A 24,994-nucleotide genomic window follows, 5' to 3' on the forward strand; every position below is an offset into this window, starting at 1 on the left:
TTGACTCAGTGGGATTTAAGAAGCCCAGCTGTGTGCAGTATTACCCAGTTGTGAATGTGGCATTCAGATGCTTTTCTTAATGTTTTGTTCTGCAGTCACATTTATCAGCAGCTGATAAGGATGTGATTGTATTCACTGCCATAAGATGTGGTGATGGCCATTAACTTGGATCAAGCGTGGGGAGACTTCAGGCTTGCTAGACCTACTAGTCTGAGTTTTTTTTACAAGCTTAGTGTTGACCAGGTGGAAAACAGTGGCTTGGGTGGAGTGAAGAGTTGTGTCCAATGTTAGTCTAACTTAAGTCTCATTCATTTCAATGGGTATATTCTAACTAGGACTAACATTGGACACAATCTAACATTAAGGAACAGTGTGCTTCTCAGCACATGCTCAGGCCAGGAATATGTCTGTGTATCAGTACCGAGCTTGTAGTCCTTTCATACACAAACCCACTCCTGGTTTCCCCTAAGTTTTAATTTAACCCATCTTTTTGTTGCTGTTGTTAAACAGGCAATCAGAAGCCTTTGCTGATCTACTGCAAATCACTCGGTGATCCAACAGTAGCCCATAAAGGTTAGATGACTTTAAAGGGACTTTAGAGAGGCTCATAGAGGAGACTTTTATCAACAGCCATGATCATGAAATGGAACCTCCATGTTCAGTAACCATATATTTCTGAATATCAAATTCTGGGAACCAACAATATTGTGCCTTGCTTCCTCAAAGAGCTAGTGTGGTGTAGTGGCTAAAGTGTTGGACTGGGGGTCAGCAGATCCGGGTTCTAGTCCCCACTCCACCATGGAAACCCACTGGGTGACTTTGGGCCAGTCACAGACTCTCAGCCCAACCCACCTCACAGGGTTATTGTTGTGAGGATAAGACGGAGAGGAGGAGGATTGCGTACTCTGCCTTGGGTTCCTTGGAGGAAAAAAGGTGGGATATAAATGCAATATTAAAATAAAATTTAAAAAATTAACTGGCCACTGCTGGAAACATGATCCTGGGTGGACTCTCAGTCTGCCCAGCAGGGCTCTTCTTACAGCTGCTGATGCAGAAAGATCTTTTTTTTTCCCCCCCAAAAAAAACAGGCAGCCACTTTCAACGGACAGTGAAATGCAAGGTTTTTTTGTAATTGAGAAGTGTAGAGATTGCTGTGTAATCTGGCTTCTCATTTTTCTGTTTGAGCCACCAGCATCCGGGAAGCCATGTGACGTCTGTGGGTGTTTTGAAACTGTTTGCACGCTGTAGGGCCCTCAAGGGTCTTCTGAGCAAGTCAGTATTGTAAGAAAGGGTGGGGAGGGTGGGGGGAAATGTCCCAGTTTAAAGGACCAGCATAACTAAGGTACATTGTCTCTGAAAAGAAAGTGCTCTGAGTTTGGAAAGCCGTAGCAATTTAATCTAGTGGTGTTGAATTTACTTTCTGCCCAGATGATCAGAACCCTTCTTAAAATGGCGATCCAAATGCAGCAGTATACAAGCTGTACATATTCTGAGGTGCTAGCTTATGTGTCGGATGGGTGACGTAGAAGCATTGGAAAGCGCAACCCTGATCTTGTGTGTGAAATTGGTATTGCTGTTCCTGGGAGAGGAAGTATTCCATATTGGGGAGCAGCTCTCTTTCGAAACATTTCAGGTTCTGACGTGATGACGGCTAGCCAGGCTTTATTCAGCTGTGGGAAAGGTGAAAGTTTGGCTGTGTGGGTGCTTCTGATTTCTTGCCCCACACCCATCTTTTCATTGTGCCCTACAGATAAGTTTGGTGTGTTGTTGCTAAGGTGTAAGAAAACAGGATACAGAAATGGTTCCTGTGTACAGATGTAACATTTTCAAAGTGCTGGAAGCCAAGCACACGTAACCCACTTATCCTGCTATAGTCTTCGTTCAATTTGGTTTTGAATTTAAAGTTGTTTTTAAATGTATATTGTCTTTATATGCGGTCTATTTTTATGCTTCTATGATTTTAAATTTTGTATATCAATTTTTAATTTTGAATGTTTTAATCTTTGTAAACCGCCCAGAGAGCTTTGGTTATGGGGCGGTATAGAGATGATGATGATGATGATGATGATGATTTTGTAGGCCTTTGGCACAGGTCAAGCTGTCCCTGAGAAAACACTCTCTTCAGAAGAGTGAGCAAGGCTTGTTTGACAGATGTAAGAACAGCTCTTGTGGTTGCCTGTTGCAACCAAGCAGTGCTCTTTCCTCACCCACTCCATTATACTCTCTTGAGCAGTTATGCAATTGATTTTTTGAAGATTTTAAGAAAAAGTGTTTGACTAGGATGAATGTCATCTGAAGGAAATTGGGTGGTGCCTGGGGAGAGGCCTTCTCAGTTGTGGCACCCCGCCTTGGGAATTTTCTCCTCAGGGGTGCTTGCCTGGTACCTGTTCCAATGGACTTTTGGCACCAGGTGAAGCCTTTTGAACTCCTGGGTTGTTTCTAGGCTTCTCTTAATGTTTATTTATTTATTACCAGAATGCTATGTTTTGTGCTCCCATTATATGCAATTACATAGTAATTTTTTCCCCCAAATTGGGTTTTTATTATGTATAATTTAAATTTTATTTATTTATTATGTTAGCCCCCCTGGATTCCGTGTTATTGAAGAGCAGGATATAAAAATATTGTTATTAAAAATGAACATATATCCATATAATGCTCTCTAAAAATATTCTCCCAAATAGTATAGTATTCACCCCTCCCCCCAAAAAAACACCTCTCTGCCATTTTAAAATAAGTTTCTTATTTATTAAAGTGCATTTTTCAGTGAACAGGACATGTTTCCCCTTTCCAGCACTAGAACCATCTCCTGGGTTGTCCAGCTACTGAAGCTGGATTGGGGCTAGAACCACTATAGCAGAGGTAGGTAAACTGGTCTCCTCCAGATAGTTTGGATGGCAACTCCCTTAAGCCCCAGACAGCATGGCCATTGGCAGGGTTTATGGGAGTTGTAGTCCAAAACATCTGAAGGGCACAATGGGCAGTATCCAACAGAGCTGCTGCACTTAAGCAAGTGATACAGTGCTAGCGTAAGCTGCCTCTAGCACTATGCCAGTAGTGTAAGCTGGAGTGATGGGTTTCCCCATAAGCACAGTGGCCCCACTAGATACTCTCCAGGGTTGTCTACTCTTGTGCTGCAGCTATAAGGGAAGAAACATCTCTCTTGTTGCTTCACAAAGATAACCAGCTAATCACAGCCTGATGCCAAAATTTAGTAGTAGTGTTGTACATATGAGGGTCCAGCTATTGAGTTCTGATATCCAGAGTTTTCTCAGTCGGAGATGAGGGTAGCAGAAGATGAAAGTCCAAAACAGGCCAAGTTGAGTTCCAGAAAAGGTAGAGACCAGGATTCAAGAATCAGATGCAGGAGTATAGTCAGAAGCAGAGAGAAGGCAAAAGCTCCAGAGAATACAGGTCAGGATCCAAGGGCTAGAGGCGGGAGCGTAGGTGAAGCCAAGGTCCGAGACAGCAATATTGGCATGGAAAGGCCAAGAGGAGGAGGAAGGTCAAATCAGGCAGTGGTTAGTGTCAGAAACAGCAGATAGAAAAAAGGAGAGGAGAGTAAGTGGAGTCATCACAGTCAAGACGAGTTGCTCAAACTGAGGAGCAAGCTCTGACGAGAAGCCTTTATAAGCCTTGTTAAAAAACAAACACAGCAAGCTTTGGCCTGTGGGAAAGGCTGATATTGTTCAGGCAGGCTTCAGTCTTGGTGGCACCTTTGACTCCCACAGAGCTTAACATGTCGGATTTGCCAAAGAAACCAGGTTTGAGAAACACACACAGCCACTGTCTTACAGCCAGCTTCAGTGCATTTTTATTTAAAACTTATGGTTTCAATTTACATTTTGGAATGATGCTATATACTTCACAACCTGCACCGAGCAAATATTTTTTACATTTGGCTGGGAGAAGAATCAAGCTATTTGGCCACAGAGCCTTTCCTTTGGACTAGAGTAAAAAGTAGGGACATGCACAGTGAGAGTCTAATTCAGAACAACAATAATAAATCTGTGCTGTAAGCATTTAAGGCATGAGCAAGCTGTGCATGCATTATGTGGATGAGCACTGTGTGTACAGTTGTGTGTGTGTTTGTAACTTCCTCCCTAAGGGTACCCCATGATGTCACTGAAGGCACTAAACTCACAGCTACTCTGAACAGGGAGTGAGCTGTCAGTTTCGAAGTAGACTCCAGCCTGAAATGCACAAACAGAAGCTCAAAGCGATGAATAAGCTGTTTCTGCATTTCCACTAGCTTGCAGCCTCCCTGGATCTCGGTGATTGTTTCTCCCCCCCCCCTTTTTTTTTTTTGAAGGACTAAACCTTACCTATTAAAAACCAAGCACTGCATTGTGTGTGGTATTTTTGGGGGACAGCAGGATGGTAGCCAGAGGGGAAATGGCCCGGTTTTGGAGTCTGGAGAGCCTTCAGATAGGTATGTTTGAGTAGGAGATGAGCTCCATTTATTCTCTATGGCTTTTATGTTTCAAACTGTTATAATCGTGGGGCTTGACTCCGACATAAAATAATGCTTGTACTAGCAAAGCTAGCAGTTAGACCAACACAAAAAATGAAATGAGATGAAAACCAGTCTGTTTGTTTGTTTTTAGTTTTGACATTCCATTAGAGAGATAAGAATTGCCCATTCATAGCTGCATATTTACTCCAGGCAGTAAACAATAGAGAAATGGCTAAAGAGAGCAAGAGATAGAAAGCTTATTTTACAGAATCTCTACAGCAAAGGAGGACTGAGCTCCAGATTAGTTATTTTTCAGTAGGTGGCTCTTTTATAATATTTGTGTATAAGTATTCACAATTTACCATGGCTGTTAAAAACAACAACAACAACGAGGTGGAGGATGAAATCTTCCAAATGCAGTGTTAGGCTAGGAATTATTTACAGATCTTTATGGAAGCGCATTTCCAATATGTCAATATAAGGAAAGTATGCCTTTTTATAAATTCATAAACTTGCATCTCTGTTCATAATCCTGTATTTCAGGAATGTGTCATCTGTTGTAGATTATGATAGAGATGAATTCTATATAAAATGTGAATTTAAAGAATTGAGACCTGGGTGTTAAGAACTGACAGATTTGCTCTACTGAGGAATAAAATCCAAAAGGAAAATGTTTCATCAGGTCTTTGTTCAACTCTAAAAATTAGGTCTCATAAGCCTTGAAAAGGTTAGAAATTGTAACAGCAAAAGGAGGGGGGGCACTTTTTGTCATGCTGTGTCGTCATGAGCACCTGGTGGTCAATCTTTGGCACATCCAAAGTATAAGACAATACAAAGCTCTCTTGGGCTTTGCTGTGGATTTAGCTCTAGACTACAGAGTTTGGGAGCTGGTGACTGCAGCTCTGGAGAGCTATACAGGAATGCAGGCCTGATCTTGTGTCTTAGCCCGGTCTAGAGGCCCTCCTGCGCCTAAACACTGTTTGCCTCTAACTCCATCTGCCGATACCACTTGTCATTCCTGCATGCAGGTTGTCCGCCCATGACCAAGCAAGTCAGATTGCACGTGGTCATTCTACAGCTATATTACCAAAATCCCATACTGTATGAAAATGTAACCAACCGTTGCTGTGATCGCCCAAATCATACATTTACTACCATGCTCTGTCCCCTGAAGCTGGAACATCCAGTTCTGAAGTTACTTCTACTCTCTTTTTTATATGAAGAACATCATCTATATTTATCATGAAACATCGGGATTTAAAAGGATAATCTTGTCTTTATTAGGGTCTATATTGTGGCTTCTTGCTGCTCCTGAGCTGGATCTGAAATTTCCTGGCCTCTTTTTTTTTAAAAAAATGCATTTCACCAATGTCAAAAAAGAGCTTACAATCCACTCCTGGGACTAAACCATCCCTTTGAAAACTGCTGTTTTTATATCATTTTAGTCCTTGATTTACTTGGCTTTTTTGGAAAAAACATACTATGTGATTTTCCCCACCCTCTGTTAACCATGGATGTTCTCTAAAGACTTGTCTACTTGATTAGGTTGGCTCAATTTCCTCTACCTCACTGTCTGTTCTTGGAATCTAATTTGCTATTCCACACTACCTCTTCTTGTTAAGTCCATGAATTGCTACAGAATTAATAACCACCAATCATTCCAGTGTGGTGTAGTGGCTACAGTGTCAGACTAGGAGTCGAGAGATCCGGGTTCTAGTCCCCACTCAGCAATGAAAACCCACAGGGTGACTTTGGGCCAGTCACAGACTCTCAGCCCAACCCACCTTACAGGGTTGTTGTTGTGAGGATAAAGTGGAGAGGAGGAGGATTATGTATGCCACCTTGGGTTCCTTGGAGGAAAAAAGGTGGGATATAAATGCAATAATAAATAAATAAATAAATAACAGCAAGAGGAGAAGTCATGGCTCAGTGGAAGAGCACCTGCTTTGCATGCAAGAGGTCCCAGGTTCAACCCCCAGTCTGTCCACATAGGGCTGCTAACTGCTGCCAGTCAGGGTCAACAGTACTGGGCTAGATGGATCAATGGTCTGACTCAGTATAAGTCAGCTTCGTTTGTTCCTTTCTAACGGTTACACTATTTATTTATTTATTTATTTATTACATTTGTTTTATACCTATAAAATACAAAATCAATTCAAAACGGAACAATTATACAATAAAAAAATCCGACGATCAATTTTAAAAATCCAACTATACAAGTAACAACCCAATAACGTGCAATTCAAACTGCAGGAGCCAAAACCACCATCAGTGTCAACAAGACCTTTAAAGGCCTAGGAGAATAGAAAAGTCTTAGCCTGGCACTGAAAGGATAGCAATGACCGCACTAGGCAAGCTTTCCTAGGGAGCATTCCATTGCCTTGGGGCCACTCTTGAAAAGGCCCTGACCAGGTTCACACAATCACCACAGCCCACCATGTCTTATTTAAACTACATAATCCCAAAACAGCCCATGGTTTATGCTCAGGTTGTTTAAGCCTCACATAAGCCAGGTTCGCACAACACAAAAAGCCCACAGTGGCTTGAATATTCAAAATGGCTGCTGGGATGTGCCTCAGTCCAGCATGGTTTAACCAACCCACTCTGTCATGTCCACCCTCTGAATTTCAGATTGGGGAGGCACTCAGAGGTGGATGCATATGGGAGAAGACATTACACTGGGACCCAGACTTCTCAAAGCAGGACCACTGTTCTTAATATGTTCTTAGCTTCCCCATCACAACTTTATTGCTGCAGCCTTTTTGCGACTATATTATTTTCTTGACTGGACAGCAGCTAATCCATTCCCATCAAAGTTTTGAGGTTGTATCAGTGGTTGCCTATGTATATAATGATGTGGCTACTTTTTGATTGGGATTATTTCAGTTGTTTTTTAAGTGGGTGTTTATATATATATATATATATATATATATATATATATATATTAGCATTTCATGATATTTTAGACTAATAGTTTTGTGGTCATTCTAAACTTTGTACATCACTTTGGATATCTTTGGGGTAGAAAAGTGATTAACGAAAGCAATAAATAAAATAATAATAATTACATACTTTTCTGAATATTTTGGACTATAGATTACTAGGAAGTTAGTACAGAAACACCCTGAGAAGACAGTTTCGTTTTGGAAATGTGGCTGAGCCCAGTTTCAATGTCTGTCAGTATTTTGGAAAAGTGGTATGAAAAACTATACTGGGCTTAATTTCAGAAAATGGGAAAGATGTAATAGGTTGAGTTGGTAGAATCCTGGATTGTAATACTTCCGATTGCAGGTAGAAGCAAATGTATTCCTACCTGTCCACCCATTTCATGTAACAGACTACCTATTAACACTTGAGGGGTGGGGGAGCTGTCATGCTCCTTGTTATTGCTTTTTACATGGGAGAACATCAAAAATATGCTTTGCCACTCTGAATAAGTGCAGAATGAACGATACAGTTCATTCTCCAAGCCAATATACTAATAGTGAACTCATTCTCTGAGCATGGATCCTTATGTAATTTACACTTACTAGGGAATAATAAGATAATTAATTGGCACCAAAATTGTCATCTTTTTGGCGCCAGGTCAAGACTTTTCTCTTCTCCGAGGCATTTAACAGCATATGTTGAGTTTCTATCTGGCCCCAGAATGGTTGTTTTGAATGGATATTGTCAGTTTTTATGCTTTTTATGTTTTTTAACAGTAATGTTCAATGTTTTAATCTTTGTAAATTGTCCAGAGAGCTTCGGCTATGAGGCAGTATATTATTATTATTATTATTATTATTATTATTATTATTATTATTATTATTATTATTATTATATAGTACCAGCAGGCTTGGAGGACCCCCAAGATTTGCAGAAGTACAAAAAATAATAATTGAGGCGAGGGAAGGAACCTAAAAGAGGGCTGAGCATGCTCCATGAGGATGGAATGCTAATTAACTGTTAGAAGGGAAAAATGGAACGGAGTATTCTGGAAGAATGCATGCCTGGCTGGAAGAATGAACAGGAACACTCCACACTGCAACATTTTGTTTCAAATCTTATTCATTCTGCATAATATGTACGTCAGCCTGTTACTGTAGGTTCAAATTCATCCCTGCTCTAAGTCTTTCCTTCAGTGGGTTTTTTTGCAGTTCATGTAAGTGGCTATGAGAAGTGGGAAATGAGGAATCCATGCTTTTTTATATATAAGGAGACTTTAAAAAATGTCACAGAAGAGGGCTGTGACTATACCTAATTACTTGATATTTCACATCCATGCAGTTGCTGCAGATGGTGGTACTGAATCTTCTGCCTTAGTGGATGACAATGGGAGCGAGGAGGATTACAGCTATGAGGAACTCTGCCAAGCCAGCCCTAGGTACTTGCAGCCCGGAGGGGAGCAGCTTGCCATTAACGAGGTAATACCATGACATTTGTGCATGAATCTTTTCTGCTAACTTGAAGAAATGTAAGCTTCGTGGTAGAACAATCAGTTCCGTGGGTCCATGATCCATTCTTGTTGTTTTATTGAGAATTTTCTGTTTATTTCTTGTATTTATCACCATTTTGAAAAGGAAGTATTTCTGCAGAGGATACCTAGAGAAGCTTAAGAAAATTAGCTCAGTATTGCTATCCCTGCACCTGCTGCTTACATCTGCACATCGCTACATAACCTATTTGTCTCTTTGGCCATCCCAGCAGAAGTTTTGCCCTTCACAGAATGTTTCTGTTTCAGTTGATAAGCGATGGGAGCATGGTCTGTGCAGAGGCACTCTGGGATCACGTGACCATGGATGATCAGGAGTTAGCCTTCAAAGCTGGTGAAGTCATCCAAGTCCTTGAAGCGTCCAACAAGGATTGGTGGTGGGGAAGAAATGAGGACAAGGAAGCCTGGTTTCCAGCTAGCTTTGTCAGGGTGAGTAATGCACGTTTTGTGCAACCTTGGAGTTTTGTGCAACATTGCGTGGCTGGTACATTGCCCACGTTTAGCAATACTGCTTCCCTTCCCACTGTAACTTCCAGATTCCAGTGATACATTGTATTATTTTTAATTTTAATTTTCTGGCTTCATGTAAACCCAACTGTTACAAATCTCCCTGTCCAGAATGTCTTGCTCCTCTGCTTCCTCATTTTTGTGCTTTCTATATAAAACACATAGATATAATATAGCTTTCTCCAACCTGATGCTCTCCAGATGTTTTCAATCATAAATCCTACCTTTCTTGACCATTGGCCATATTAGCTGGGGCTGGTCCAAAACATCTGGAGAGCACCAGATTGGGGAAGGCTGATACAGTGGTGCAGCTAGGTAATTTTAGACCCTGACTTAACGGGCTTACTGGAGAGGGGGAGGGCTTTAGACTGACATGTGTGTATTACCTCACTTGGGAAGCACACAATGAACAATTCTCTCCCCGCCCCACCCCCAGGGCCATTTCTTACTTCACAACTGCTCCTACATTCCTGATATTTTAGGGAGAAAGAAACCTATAGAATCATAGAATAGCAGAGTTGGAAGGGGCCTACAAGGCCATCGAGTCCAACCCCCTGCTCAATTCAGGAATCCACCCTAAAGCATCCCTGACAGATGCTTGTCCAGCTGCCTCTTGAAGGCCTCTAGTGTGGGAGAGCCCACAACCTCCCTAGGTAACTGATTCCATTGTCGTACTGCTCTAACAGTCAGGAAGTTTTTCCTGATGTCCAGCTGGAATCTGGCTTCCTTTAACTTGAGCCTGTTATTCCGTGTCCTGCACTCTGGGAGGATTGAGAAGAGATCCCGGCCCTCCTCTGTGTGACAACTTTTTAAGTATTTGAAGAGTGTTATCATGTCTCCCCTCAATCTTCTCTTCTCCAGGCAGCCCTGTTTGCCATCCATGGTTGCTGTTGTTTTTAAAGACGTGAGCATGTGATATTTTGCATTTTAAACTCACTTAAATCATGACTTGGGGAATAAAATGGATTTTGTGTTTGTTGCTCAGATGCTAAATTCAGTTACTGGGGAATAAGCACCATTTTTTTTAGAAATGGAAAATATATATTAAAAATAAATATAATAACTTGAGTGTCCGTCACTATGTACATGCCCGGTCTGCCAAACCATTGTTGATACAATATTTTTTAAAAAATGAGGAAAGGTGGTGGGTGGGATTTGAACCTAAGTCTTCTGAGCCAGACTTGATACTCTGTCCACTGCACCATACTGGCCGACATGTACAGAAATAAGTTCCTAATTTAATTTCTTTAAAAGCTGCCCCTCATAAACATTTAGGCACACATCATCATCATCATCATCATCATCATTATTATTATTATTATTATTATTATTATTGCTTTTATCATTCATGGTGCTTTTTTGTAGACAGACATGACAGGTTTTGCCAGGTCATGCTGTCTTTTACTGTTTCAGGGATTTCCTGACAATTGAACATGTTTTAAGTATAACCGCTTTCTGGATGTTGGTATGGATGTATTTTGGTATTATTATTATTATATTTATTTATTATTATTATTGAAAGATTAATTTAAGGTAGGAACTAAACAGACCCTGCTATGAATAGCCTGCAAACTAAAAAAGTCATTTGTCAATCATTTACATCTGATTATATGGGGAAGGGAAGATAGTTCACTTGTCCAGCATAACAGAGGAAGTCAATTTAGCTAGTCATTTAAATCTAGATCTAGTGAGTCCTTTGCTAATACTCTACCTACAATTTTGATATTTCTTTGTCCCTGTGTAATATTGTGTTAGATGGTATTTTCAAGATATTACAACTGCCATCTTATGCACGCACCCTTGGGAATAAATTTGCAATGATTTCAATAAATATGTACGGAATCAGGTTACATGTGTAGCTTTAAGATATGTGAGGCTGTGTCAGTGTGTCATACTTCTGTTTCTGTAAGAAGAAAGGGAATAATGAGTAAGAGAAGAAGAAAGGGCCATGAGTTAGTGGTTTCAGATTGGTATCGCCCTTCCTGAATGTGGTTTTAAAACCTTCATTTAATTGCCCAACTTTTCTTGATGGGGAACACTCATCAGTATCTTTGCATTAACAAACGTGTTTAAATTCCACAAAGCTTTACATATTCACATACACTGTGTACCTGAGGACTACTCACACAATGGTTTCAGCGAGATAGAGACCCAAACCAACTTTCCCCATTCCCGAAGTGATCTTTTCAAATGGACATCACAGTGCCAGCTGAAAATCCAGATACTCAGCATTTCAAGTTCCTGATTCTTGGGGCTATTTTTTACTTGAGACATAAATAATGAATCACTTTAAAAGCCTATTGTAAAAGCTAAGCAGCCAGTGTAAAGGTTAAAAGGTTTCTCTATAGAAGACAGGCTGATATTAATTGGGAACCTCTCTTTAGATTGCTTATTTGATCTTATCCATTTCAAAACTATATGTTAAGCCTCATTTTTAGATGGCAAAATCACTGTTTGGCTCATTCACCTCTTCTATTGGACAAAGTCCAAACCAATGCATTTGCTGAAAGATGAGCACACTGAGCATAAAAGAGGCTTTACAAATGGTCAGCTATATTTTCACTTAGGGCTTATTTACATGGGGTCTGTAATAAGGTTCTTTCACGGAATCCTGTTACAAAACGTTTACAGTGGCACTACCCAGAGTTGAACAGCCAGTTGTCTAGTTAGGCTCCTATGATGAGTAAAAATCTCCTCCAGGTGACCAAGAATGAAGATTTTCAAAAATTGACCTTTGTTTTCATGTAGAACTCACATGGGCAGCAGACTAATCAGTTTTGTGAACTTAATTCCACAATTAATTTAAGTGGAGTTTCAACTCCAGTAGCCACAGAGAACATAGGAGGCTGCCTGACACCAAGTTAGATTATTTGTCCATTTTAGCCCAGTATTGTCTATAGTTGTACCACTGTGTAAGTTTAGATTTGGACTTAATGGCCATGACCCCCCCCTTTCAATGCGATGCGTATCACCTCAGTTGCAAAGCACACAACTAACACTCTCTTCCCATTCCCATTCCATGCTTTATAACTGCTTCTACATTCCTGATATATTAGAAAAGCAAAAAAAAAAATATTTGCCAACCCTGATTTTAAAAGAATTACTCTGGGCATGTGCAGGTTTCTATTTTAAACTCACTTAAATCAGAGTTTGTTTTCGCTGCCTTCATCTGCTGCTCTTTAGGTGATCATTTATCCCCACCCCCTTGCAGCTGTAACACCCTGAATTTTGGCCTCAGGTTCTAGCCTTAGCTGCACCATTGATCATCTGCTCTGACTGCCATTGGCCCTCTAAAGTCTCAGAAAGTGGTCTTTCCCATCACCTGTTCCCTGCTCCTTTCTTAACTGAAGATGCCATGGAGTGAACTTGGGACCTTCTCCATGCAATGAAAGCATGGGCTCTGTTGTCTATGACCTAACCCAATCATGTGGGCTCTATCTCTGTCCTAACCCATTTTGGAGTCATAGTATGTGGTATCGATTCAACTGTGTATTTAAAAATTAATTTAAATACCTTGCTCTTTAGCTGCTAACTTTGTGTTTCTAGTACTCTCTGCACTACAGATGTGCTTCTTCAACTCATTTGTGGGTTTTTTCTCTCGCTTACAATTCCAGCTTCGGGTCAATCAGGAAGAACTTGCAGAGAACTGTGGTGGTCTCCAAGATGAAGAACCAAATGCAGACCCTGAAAAGCACCGCCAAAAAATGGCTGAAAACAAGGATCAGATGAGAACAAATGTGATTCAGGAAATAATGAATACAGAGCGGATCTATATCAAACACCTCAAGGACATCTGTGAGGTAAGCTATAGTGTGCCAGAGAAAAGTAAAGGAGAAAAAAATACTGGTGTTATGAAAGGAAGGCCAAGGTCTGTCTTGGGGTGAGGAGTCCATGGGCTTCACATAGGCCATAGCTGACTTCCACCTGGCCAGTAGTGTCACTCTGCTCTTCATTTACTGTGGGCTCGCTCTTGGCTCTCAGGACCACCCATTTCTTTTCTGGTGGGTGTGTTAGAGAGAAGTGCAGAGCACCATCAGCAGTGGAGAAATGGCAATAAAGAAATCACTGAGCCATTCTACATGTGCATGGAGAAATGAGAGATCAGACAGGGAGCTAGGGGAAGTAGGAAAAAAGGCAAAACAGGCAGATGACAATGGTTTAAAATTATGCATGACTTTCCACTGCAAAAGCCATCTCGAAGCGAGCTCCACAAATACAGGAATCCATACTTAATATAACAGAAAAAGAGAGAGGTAAGATGAAAGATCAAACTGAGAAAGGGAAGGGAGTAAAGTGAAGGTGGGGGAGGAAATTTGACAGGTAGGCAGAGAGATCAGACTGAGTGAGGGGAGAAACCAATAATTTACTGTTATGGCTCTAACCACTTGGTGAGCTGCTTGTCTTTAGTGTCTGGCATCTCACTAGTAATAAATCTTCTCCACCTAAAGTTTGCATGGTAAAATCCTCTTGTGGTTGCCACGATAAATGCCATGTATTATCATGGCTTTTACTTGATTAGCCATTGCTCTGGCTTACTATTGGCTCCAGCCCCGATTGATTTTTCCCATGGGCCACTGGCCCTTCACAGAAAAAAGGTTCCTCGTCTTAAGAAAAGAAGTGATCAGACAGTAAAGTGGGGGAAAGGAAGGCACATGGGGTGGTTAGCTGCATTTCTCTGTCAAGAAGTCAAAGCCATGAGTCCTACCACCGTAGTACTGGACTGGGTGTCCTTGCCTGGGAAATGTAGTGCAGCACTTTGGCAGCCAGCTGCAGTTTGCTGTTTGTGTGTTCTCCTGAAATACTTGTTACTTGCTCAAGGTGAGTAGCAAAACGGTTGCTACTATTCTAGGATTTCTATTTGAGCTGGCGTTCTGGGCTCCCTGGCACATTGGTTCTACAATGAACTAGAATTCAGAACATGCAACTTGATCTTTGGACATGTAAACATCATTACTTCCCATGAATCATGGTTTGCAAAGGAAAAGCGAGGTAGTCTTAAGATTTGTTGGCAAGCAAAATAGATTATTATTCTATACAACACTTACTTCTAATCTCTTTAACTGCTTTGACAAATATTAAGAGTCCTGCTGTGTCATTTCTAGGGGTACATTCGGCAGTGTCGTAAACATACAGGAATGTTCACTGCAGCCCAACTAAACACCATATTTGGAAATATTGAAGACATATACAAATTCCAAAGGAAGTTCTTGAAAGATCTAGAGAAGCAATACAACAAAGAAGAGCCCCACTTAAGTGAAATAGGGTCGTGCTTTCTTCAGCATGTAAGTTGGTTAATTCTACTGTGTTAATTTGATCAACAGATGTTAAGCTAGATAGTCTTCTTGGAGCCAGGACAGATGTGACAACACTGCGGAATTTAATGCTTCTTTAAGGAATCTCCCCAGTCCTACAATACTTAAATCTAAACAGGTTTTGATTCCTTCACAAATATAGTCATAGGTACCAGCATCACCTTTATGATAGCTCTTTGTACAATGGCTAGAATAGATCCATACCTCATGACCTGAAACCTAGTTGATTTTTTTGGTTCATATGTAAGACCTTTTCATATGGGGAAGGGACTGTGGTTGATAAATGGAAGAAAAGGCTTCCAGCTTCCTATCACCTCAAATAAATAATACTGAAATAGGTCACTAGGAGGCAACCAGTAGCTGGGTGGCATGCGTCCTGGAGGGATCCGGTTGGCGACTGTTGGAAAAACGGGATGCTGGACCAGACAGGCCTCCAGTAGGACTCTTCTTATTCACGCGCCCCTCCGTCTCCATCTTCTTCCCAGCATGCAGTTCAGGGTAGGAGGTGAGAGACTGTCTCTTCTTCATGCTCCCTTTCGCTCATCATTCCATCGCCTCTCTTCTTTCTGTGGCATTTTCAGATGGAAAAGAGGAGAGCGAGGGGTGCCTGTGTGTGTGGTGGTGAGGGGACAGGATTGTCCTTCTCACATGTCCTTCTGTGTCTTTGTCTCTCTTCAGTATCTCTGAGAAGTCTCAAGAAGTATGGAAAGGACAGAGGGGGAAAAGTATGCGGGGAATCAGAAAGCACCTTTCCTAATCCCTTCCTTGATATATTTTTTAACAAAAACACCTTTGGATATGTTAACCAAACTTTTGTTGCTTTTTTTTTTTTAGCAAGAAGGCTTTGCTATCTACTCTGAGTATTGTAATAATCATCCCAGTGCCTGCATTGAGCTCTCCAACCTAATAAAACAGGGAAAGTACCGCCACTTCTTTGAGGCGTGTCGCCTCCTTCAACAAATGATTGACATTGCCATTGATGGTTTTCTTCTCACGCCGGTTCAGAAAATCTGTAAATACCCCCTACAGCTTGCAGAGCTACTCAAGTACACCACTCACGATCACAGGTAAGACAAGCGATCCCTCAGGGAAACTCCCATGCTTACCCACCAGAAGTACACCCACTCATGTTGTTTCCACATACGCTAACTCAGATTTGTATGTCCCCTTCATACATAAACCGTTAATGAGAGTGGAAGAAGATGCAATACGGCTTCTTAACAGTCTTGATGAGTGGACAAAATCATGGTTAAATCGTGTTGAAGGGTAACTTTGGCATTTGTGTTGGCAGCATTCACTTGGCCAATCACCCTGCTCACTGGGGATTATGGAAGTTGTAGTCCAACACATCTGGAGGGTGCCAGGTTAGGATTCATATCAACAAAGTGCCCTTAAACAACAATCCACAAATGACTTATTTTTTTCTTAGCCCACGTGAAGTCAAAGGGATTAATTAGTACAAGTATTCTGCTTTTAGCACTTAAAACAAAGGTTACATTGATTGCACAATATGGCTGGCACAAGTCCTGTTACTGTGAATGGAATGAAGCCCATTCAGAATGTCTGAGTAGTTGAATATTGTTGTTCCCCACCTCTAGCCAAAGGGAGAGGCAGATAAGAAAATAATAATAACAACAACAACAACAACAACAACATAATGGAATACTGTTTGCAGCAGCCTTCTCCAATCTAGTGCGCTGGACTACAACTGTCATTTTCCCCACCCAGCAGCCATAGTAGCTGAGGATGATTGGAGTTGCAATCCAACATATCTGGAGGGTACCAGGTTGGGGAAGGCTGTATTACACTGTTTCCAGGATATAGAACCACGTAGGGGAAGGACATACATATAGCCAATTGTGGCAATCTGTTACATATTCGTAGTCTTTATGTGCATGCATGTGGGCTTTGTTTGTCACTCCCCTGAACAGGATGCTTATTTGTCTTTTAACTTTTTCACAATCATTATGCTGCTATAGGATTGGAACAAAAAAGGACAGCTTAAGCATAGAAGGGATGTGTGTGGAAACCAAACTGTAGTATAATCATGCAAAAATAAAGGCGATCCTGTGTTGATAGAACAGCCTTCCCCAGTCTGGTGCCCTCCCTATGGTTTGTGCTTTAACTACTGTCAGCCCCAGCCAGCACAATGGGGATTGTAGTCACAAACATCTGGAGCATACCAGGTTAGGAAATGCTGGGTTTGAGTGTTTGACTCAGACCAGGCAAATCTAAACTTCTACTTTACAAGGATTTTGTGAGGAGGGACCACAGTTCAGTAATAGCATTCATGCTTTGCATGCAGAAGGTCCCAGGTTCAATTCTTAGTATCTCCTAGCACTACTTACTTGATCCTTTTTACATGGAAAGACTTCTCTGCCTGAGACCCTGAAGAGCCACTACTAGTCAGAGTGGTCACACTGATGGACAAATATTCTGATGTATTATATGTCAGCTTCCATTAAAAAAAACACACGCAGAGAGAGAAATCCAAATTGTGCACAGATTGAAGTTTATTGCCTATGCCCATGGAAGCCGTGGTGTTTCCATCCTTGTACATTTATGTTGTGCAGCAAATGGAAATATATAAATGTTACATGTCAAACACTTAGAGATTTGTTTATGGTAAGCAGTGTATAAGTGTTATTGAATAAATATAGTGGAGGATAGATTTGCTGGGTGGTACAGTCCTCTCACATGGCTTTATCACTTTATCAGAAGAAACGTGTGATTGTGTGTTTGAAAATTTCCCCATGTCTAAATCTTTCAGCATATGGAAAGTTAACAGGCCAACAGAAACTGCTTATAGCATGTTCAAACAAGTGAGCCCCTCTGTGCATTCAGATATGCTGTACCAGCTCAGCTTGATTGAATCAATTCCTATGATGCGCATTACATTTGCTCGCAATTGATGTTGATGTGTGATGAATAACAAGGGGATTGTCAGGCAAACCTGCTTGAAATCTAAAGCAAGCATCAGCAACTGCTTCACGCAGACAAACTCATCTTTGATCAAGGGGGCAAGCTCTAATTCATGTTGTGAAAGCGTTCAGACACTGAGCCAATTAAGCCTGTGAATCCTTAACGTTTTGGTTAATGTGCAACCAATCCAGGAAGTAACACTGCTGAGGCCACATTCTCTTTCAGTGCAATAATCCCCTCCAGTAGTTCTACTTTCCTACCCCAACCCACAGCACCGCTCACGATGCCACTGAGCAGGGCTCTTGTGGGTGGGGGGAACTGCTTTGTTGTCTGTTTCCTTCCTCTCCAACTTTCTTCTTTGGTACTTATTCAGTGCTGTCTCAGAAACCTCGATGAAAAGAACTGTCTTAGCTTTGTGCAGAAAGGGCCTGAGCTTTCCCTTCATTGGAGCTGTTCCATCATACTCTCTGCCTACACAAAAGGACTGCTGTTTGAGCTATTGTCTCTGCTCGACGTGAGGATCCCAGATTAGCAACAGCAGAAATAGATCCCCCTACCACTCCTCCCACATCTCTCTCTCTCTCTTTCTCTCTCTCTCTCTCTCTCTCTCTCTGTGTGTGTTTTAATGAAATCATAACCCTTAGTTTCATTCTGTGCTTTACAATTTTTTGTTGAATTACTAAAATAGCAAAAATTTAGCAGGAAAATGGACATTTGAAGAGAATAGTTAGGACATGGTGAGCTTTTCTTCTATTTAAATGTATTCAGTTGTGATAATTTTAAAAAGTTATTCAGACCTGTGGGAAGTGGCTGTTGTTTATGAAAACCTAATTTGGAATATTGATACTTCTTCCATGATATCAACACTGTTGTTTTTGTTGTTTTTATTTTTTGTTGTGGTTTATGGATTCATTTAAAACCTGTTTTCCAAATTGGAGCTTTAGTGTCAAATGTGCTGCAAATTTCAAACAACAAGCAAAACTCCAGGAAGATATAACAGGCAGGCCTGCTGGATAAAATCTGGAAAATATAAAACTAGAGAATGGAAACCTGTAATAGTTGACAAGCTATCAAACTTGTAGCCTATCAAACAAAAGCAAAAAGCTTACTATAAGCTTATATTTCATTTAAAATTATATTTAGATGTTAACAAGCCAAAGAGTTGATAGTCTGTACTATTTCCTAGCTTTATAGTGAGATATATCTTAGATTTAGCATGTTTAACATAACAGTTCTGTTTAGCTGAAGAGCATTTCTCAGATAGAGGGTGAGTTTGCATGTCACGCTAGGCCACCATGGGTTGGTTATTCGCTCACTAACCCGATAGACGATTAGGCACTCCACAGCTTTCCGTGGTTTGTTTCCCCCCTCAGTCCTCCCACCAGCTCTCGACATGTATCCCAGGCACCTTTGCGGCAGAGTTTCTCAGTCCCGGCATCAGCACCCTTTCTGTAATTGGTCTGCTGGTGTTGCCAGCTACCGAGGGAAACGCCACGCCACCTCCTCCCACCTCGCTCAGAAGACCAAATGGAATTAATTTTATGAGACCTTATGAAACCGGGTCTTGCACAATATGCCCCTTTTGTCAACATCCTTGTCAATTTCATCTTCCACATTGACACTTGCCTTGCTACTGAACACCCTTTTTTTTTTTTTACTTCACATACTACCAGTTACAGCCGCCTGAAGAGCTCCTTCTCCTGCAGCTGCAAGCTGCTTTCAGCTCCCCTTCATGCTTGTTGCTTCCCTCCACTGGCCTCTGTTGTTAGCATTCAGATAGATATGGGTTACAAAGCAGTGATGGGATTGGTAAAGCTACACAAATTTCAAGGCAGAGCAGGGAGTGAGCGAGATCGTTAAGGATACACAAACTTCAAGGCAGAGTAGTGAATGGGATCAGTAAAGATGTGAAAATTTTATGGTAAAGCATTAAAGCAAAGGGGGAAATTACACAGATTTTGAATGTGCATACTTTTGTGAGACCGGGGTGGGGGGAGGTTTATGAACATGTTCGGGACACTCTCCAGTGTCCTGTCTTCTCAATTTTTAGCAGCATGGGGCAGAGGGGGTAAGGGAGAAAGTCTGGGGCACTAGCAGGACTGCAGGGCTATTCGCTACTCTTGCTGGGGGGCTCTCTTGCTGTTCCCAGCAACCCACAATGAAGCCACCATTGATATCACGACAAGCCACCCTGAACAACCGAACAAGCAGCCATGGATTCTCAGGGTAGCTTGTTCATGAAAAATAAGCCACCCTGCTTATTTTTCATGAACAAGCCACAAGATTCGGACATCACAACAACCCACCATGGGTGATCAACCACTCTGAAACCCTAGAACAAGCCATGGGTTTCAGGATGGTTTGCAGACCACCCCAGCTACCCATCCTCACTGGGTTGGATGTCACAACAACCCGCACCTCACGAAGGTAATTATACTAATTCGATGGTTCATGACTGGCATGCGTGCCGCGCAGAGAGGGAAAATAAACCACTGTGGCTTCTTTTCCCTCTGTAATCGTGCGAACCTGATCAGCATCTCTTGAAGCTGTCATCAAAAAAGTACAGTTAAGATGGAATTCCTAAGCATACTTAGTAGGGAATAATCCCCACTGAACGCATTGGGATTTACTGCTGCATAGACATGTAGTAAGACTCACTGTACATTAAATCTAGTTACTTATGTTTCATGAATCTTAGGAATTAACATTTGTACTATTAAATACTAGTGTAATTCCTGAACATATCTAAGGGCGCTTCTAGACAGCTTCTAGCACTACCAAAGGCATTTCGTCTTTTCCTTTTGAACAGATTTGTTGCAGTAAGAAAAAAAAGACAAAGAGATGGGAAAATATGGGAGGGTTACAAATGGAAGATAATGATATCTGGACACCCCACCCTGCAATACAATTCTGTGTTTGGGGCAGTGCAGTTGCTCAATAAAAGCCTCATTTGGGATGTAAGGGGCCTAAAAAAAGAATCGTCATTTAACACAAAAGTTTTCAAACAAGTTTCTCACGTGGCCAGAATCTCTAAATCATCCAGACCGAGGGTAATCATTGTATTATTAACTCAAAGCAGTATTGTACAGTCAAGACCTGTGGTGATTGTGATTCCAAAGTTTAACAGATGGTTTTATGGGCACAGCAAAAGTAACATTCTTAGCCCCTTCACCCCATGGCTAAGAGATTGGGATTGGACTACAAGTCTGTGTACTCCCTTCCCCCAGCTCTCCTCTTGAGTATGAATTTCCCTTGAAGACACCACATTGAAGGCTTATGCAAGCCCCAATCTTATTAATGCTAACTAGGCTTCGCTATTAATCAGGTTTTGAAAATAGCTTCATATCCTGATTTAAAATCTTGGTTATCAGCCAACTTTGATTCATATAAATATGTTTGAAGATAATGCCAGCACTTAACTGTGGGTGGGAAAAATGATGCTATAAATCTTTGTGCATTAACTCTCACTGTTAATGAGTTTCGATGAATCATACCAAAGTCTATCTAGCCTAACTTTGTGTTTCTGATAGTGGCTAGCCACATGGCACCGGGAACTCACAAGCCAAGTATGAAGGTTGTAAAATGATCAGCTCAAATGATTGACCTGTGCCTACTTTTATTTTGCAGTGATTATAACAATATAAAGGCAGCGTACGAAGCCATGAAGAATGTAGCCTGTCTGATTAATGAACGCAAACGAAGGCTAGAAAGTATAGACAAAATTGCCCGCTGGCAAGTGTCCATTGTGAACTGGGAGGTAAGGATGCACTTCCAGGAAGTTGTAAAGCGTAAAGACGCGGAATATTTAACAGCCAGTTCCATTTGTGTGTCAACTTTTGCGATCTTCTGGGGAAGCCCAGAAGAGGTACGCCTGGTGGGAAGGCACGCCTGGTGGGAACATGAGAGAGGGACTTCTTGGTGGTGCTCCAATGCTCTGGATCTCCCTTCCCAGGGAAGCTGGACTGGCTCCCTCCTTGATGTGCTTTTGGAAGCAGGCAAAAACTTCTTTGTTCCGGCAGGCCTTTGGCGAATAATCTGGGCCTCTGTCTATATTAAGGACTTGTAAAATTGTCGTGTATTTTAAATGTTTAATGTTTTAATATTGTAATTAATATATTTGTATATTTCTTACCATAGGTTTTAAAATGTATATGTTTTAAATTTTGTAAGGCCACCTTGAGGCCCAGAATTGGGCAAAGGGCGAGATACAAATAAATATAATAATAATAATTAATAATAATATAATTTATTCAAGAAAGTCATCATTGATTTCCATCTTGTTGATTCATTTTGGAGAGTTTTATTTATTTATAGCACTTGTATTTTTAACATTTGTTCACAAAGTGGTTTATGGCATAAAGCACAGGTAATACCAACAGAACCCTCACTGTCAAAAGCCCTATGGCAGAAAAATGATTTTTCCCTGTATATAAAATGAAGCAAGTGACAGGGCCAAGCTAGGCCTAATCTACACCAAGCAGAATATTGCATTATGAAAGCGGCATATAAAAGGCAGGAGCTGCACTACTGCTTTGTAGCAGTACTGAAGTGCACTGACAACTGTTGGGGCCCATTGACACATACTATATACTGCTTTCATACCGCTTTCATAGTGCAATATATCCTGCTTGGTGTGGCTCCTGCCTTTTATATACTGCTTTCATACAATATCCTGCTTAGTGTGGTTCCTGCCATTTATATACCAATTTCATACCACTTTCATAGTGCTATATCCTGCTTTGTGTAGATTCGGGCCTAGTCTCCAGGCAGAAGGACAATTTAAAAATACTGGGACAACTACTGAAAATACTTTGCTCCATAATGTATATGTCAATTCTTTTTACAGTTATTCTCTTAGCAATAGAGTGATCACTTAATCATATATTTGAAATAGAGAACAAGGGGAAAAGAGTTGTTCTCTCTCTCTCTCACTCACTCACTCACTCACACACACACAATTACAAGGGAGAGAGGGACAAGCCTGTTGCCCCCTCTGCCCCCCTGTGTCCCTGTTCCTGCAGTTCCTATGTGTGGGGGGCTGAACATCTTCAGTAAGGAAATATTTCTTCTTGGGTAGGCTTTCCATGTGATGTAAAATCATGACTGGGTTCAGATGACACAATAACCAATGGTGGGTTAAATAGTCAACAGTAGGTTAAATAGTCAACGGTTGGTTATCGTGTCATCTATCGGGACTTTTTCATACCACGGTTGATTATTTGATCAAAATAACCAATGCTGTGCAGAGTTGATTATTTGAACAACCATTGGTTATTAGGTTGTGTGTCGGGCACCGTTGACTATTTTGTCGCACACACTTGGTTATTTTTGGCAACTACAGAGTCCCCTGGCAAGAGTGACCAAAGCAGTGGCTGCCACTCTAGTCCAACCAGCAGAACTCACATTGACTGAGGGGATACCAGCTAAAAGACGGGGGGGGGGGGGATGTGTCAATCAAATAATAGTCAACTCAATGCCGACCTTAAACCACACCATGGTAGATTATAATCAAATTGTGTGGGGAGTACCCCTTCAATAGTCAATCGTGGAGTTGATTATTAACTCAGCATTGACCATTGTGTTGTCCGAACGCAGCTCAAGTGGGGACTGCAGGAATAGAGGCATATGGGAGGTGAAGGGGCCAACAGGCTTGTTCCTGCTCTCTCATGTAATGATACTTGTGCAGCAGGGTGGAGGTAAACAATTGAGCAGGGCTTAAATCTGAACTCCAACACAGAGTTAAATATGCCTAAAGCCAGCTTTCAGTGAACATAATAAGCATGCTTAATTCTGATTTGGATTGTGACCAAAGGGCTTGGTCCAAAGAGACACCCATACGCCAATGATTCCAATATAAGTTATTCATACTGTCAACTAAGATAATGGTAATTGTACAAGAAAATAACCTTGGGTCTTTCTTTTTCTGTTTCTTGCAAATGTTTTAGGGGCAAGACATCTTAGGCAGAAGCTCGGAATTGATCCACTCGGGAGAACTGACCAAAATCTCCAAGCAAGGCAAGAGCCAGCAAAGGACTTTCTTTCTCTTTGACCACCAGCTTGTGTTCTGTAAGAAAGATTTATTGAGAAGGGACATGCTGTACTACAAGGGCCGGATGGATATGGACGAGATGGAGGTGCTAGACATTGAGGATGGCAGAGACAAGGACTTCAATACCAATGTAAAAAATGCTTTCAAAATTGTAAATCGTGCCACAGAAGAGGTTCATCTGTTTTTTGGTAAAAAGGCAGGGGATAAGAAAAGGTGGCTGGAGGCTTGTGCAAATGAGAGGAGACGAGTGCAAGAAGACAAAGAAATGGGTAAGTAACATCTTCTAGTAAACGAAAGTATTAAAACAAGAGGTTATCTTGTGTCTACTGCTCTTTTCTTTTGCTCTTCATGGATTCCAAGACTTTTATAGAATCATAGAATAGTAGAGGTAGAAGGGGCCTATAAGGCCATCGAGTCCAACCCCCTGCTCAATGCAAGAATCCACCTTAAAGCATACCTGACAGATGGTTGTCCAGCTTCATCTTGAGTGCCTCTAGTGTGGGAGAGCCCACAACCTCCCTAGGTAACTGATTCCATTGTTGTACTGCTCTCAGTCAGGAAGCTTTTCCTGATGTCCGGCCAGAATCTGGCTTCCTGCAACTTGAGCCCAGTATTCCATATACTGCACTCTAGGATGATTGAGAAGAGATCCTGGCCCTCCTCTGTATGACAACCTTTCAAGTATTTGAAGAGTTCTATGATGTTTCCCCTCAGTCTTCTCTTCTCCAAACTAAACATGTCACTTTTTTGATGCCACTGACACAGCAACAATTTTGGTGGGAGCAGGATCCCCTGTAAAAACAACCATGCGGGGAGGGGCACAAGCAGCCTATAGACTGTGTGCGTTGTCCATCCCTGGTTTATACTGACTGGCAGCCCACCCACCCCCACCCCCCAGGATTTAACAGAGGTTTGTCTCAACCCTACTTGGAGATGATAGGATTTGAACCTGGGACCTTTCGGATACAAAGCATGGTAGGAGGGGTGTGCTCTATTACTGAGCTGTGACTCCTCCCCACTTGAATTGCACCATTAAGCCTAGTGTTTTTGTATGATGTTTTCACTGTTCTTTGCTTTTAAAATTTACTGCAGTCATATATTTCAAATGGCATTTAAATACAGATGATTTAACCCCAAATGTAGGAATGGAGATCTCGGAAAACCAAAAGAAACAAGCCATGCAAAATGCACGGAAGTCAAGACACGGAAAGATTAAAGGTTAATATTTAAATCGTCTTTTCCCCCTGCATGATTGAAGGCTCATTCGCCCTTTA

The 24,994-nt window shown here is 41.4% G+C and overlaps 1 protein-coding gene across 4 annotated transcripts in view; it reads left to right on the top strand.

The window, feature by feature from the left end:
* Nucleotides 1–24,994, top strand: part of SPATA13 (spermatogenesis associated 13) — a 161,966-nt gene that overhangs the window by 135,280 nt on the left and 1,692 nt on the right. For 3 of the 4 annotated variants that reach the window (XM_063127024.1, XM_063127025.1, XM_063127026.1), the window contains 8 exons: nucleotides 8,726–8,862; nucleotides 9,180–9,359; nucleotides 13,052–13,237; nucleotides 14,540–14,719; nucleotides 15,584–15,816; nucleotides 21,299–21,428; nucleotides 23,617–23,989; nucleotides 24,864–24,938. In XM_063127024.1, coding sequence (XP_062983094.1) covers nucleotides 8,726–8,862; nucleotides 9,180–9,359; nucleotides 13,052–13,237; nucleotides 14,540–14,719; nucleotides 15,584–15,816; nucleotides 21,299–21,428; nucleotides 23,617–23,989; nucleotides 24,864–24,938 — 1,494 coding nt within the window. Of the gene's footprint in view, nucleotides 1–4,135; nucleotides 4,433–8,725; nucleotides 8,863–9,179; nucleotides 9,360–13,051; nucleotides 13,238–14,539; nucleotides 14,720–15,583; nucleotides 15,817–21,298; nucleotides 21,429–23,616; nucleotides 23,990–24,863; nucleotides 24,939–24,994 lie in introns of those variants that run through there. The other variant, XM_063127027.1, reaches the window with a different exon arrangement.

Source organism: Elgaria multicarinata, chromosome 5, assembly GCF_023053635.1.
Source record: "Elgaria multicarinata webbii isolate HBS135686 ecotype San Diego chromosome 5, rElgMul1.1.pri, whole genome shotgun sequence".
Classification (NCBI taxonomy): Eukaryota; Metazoa; Chordata; class Lepidosauria; order Squamata; family Anguidae; genus Elgaria; species Elgaria multicarinata.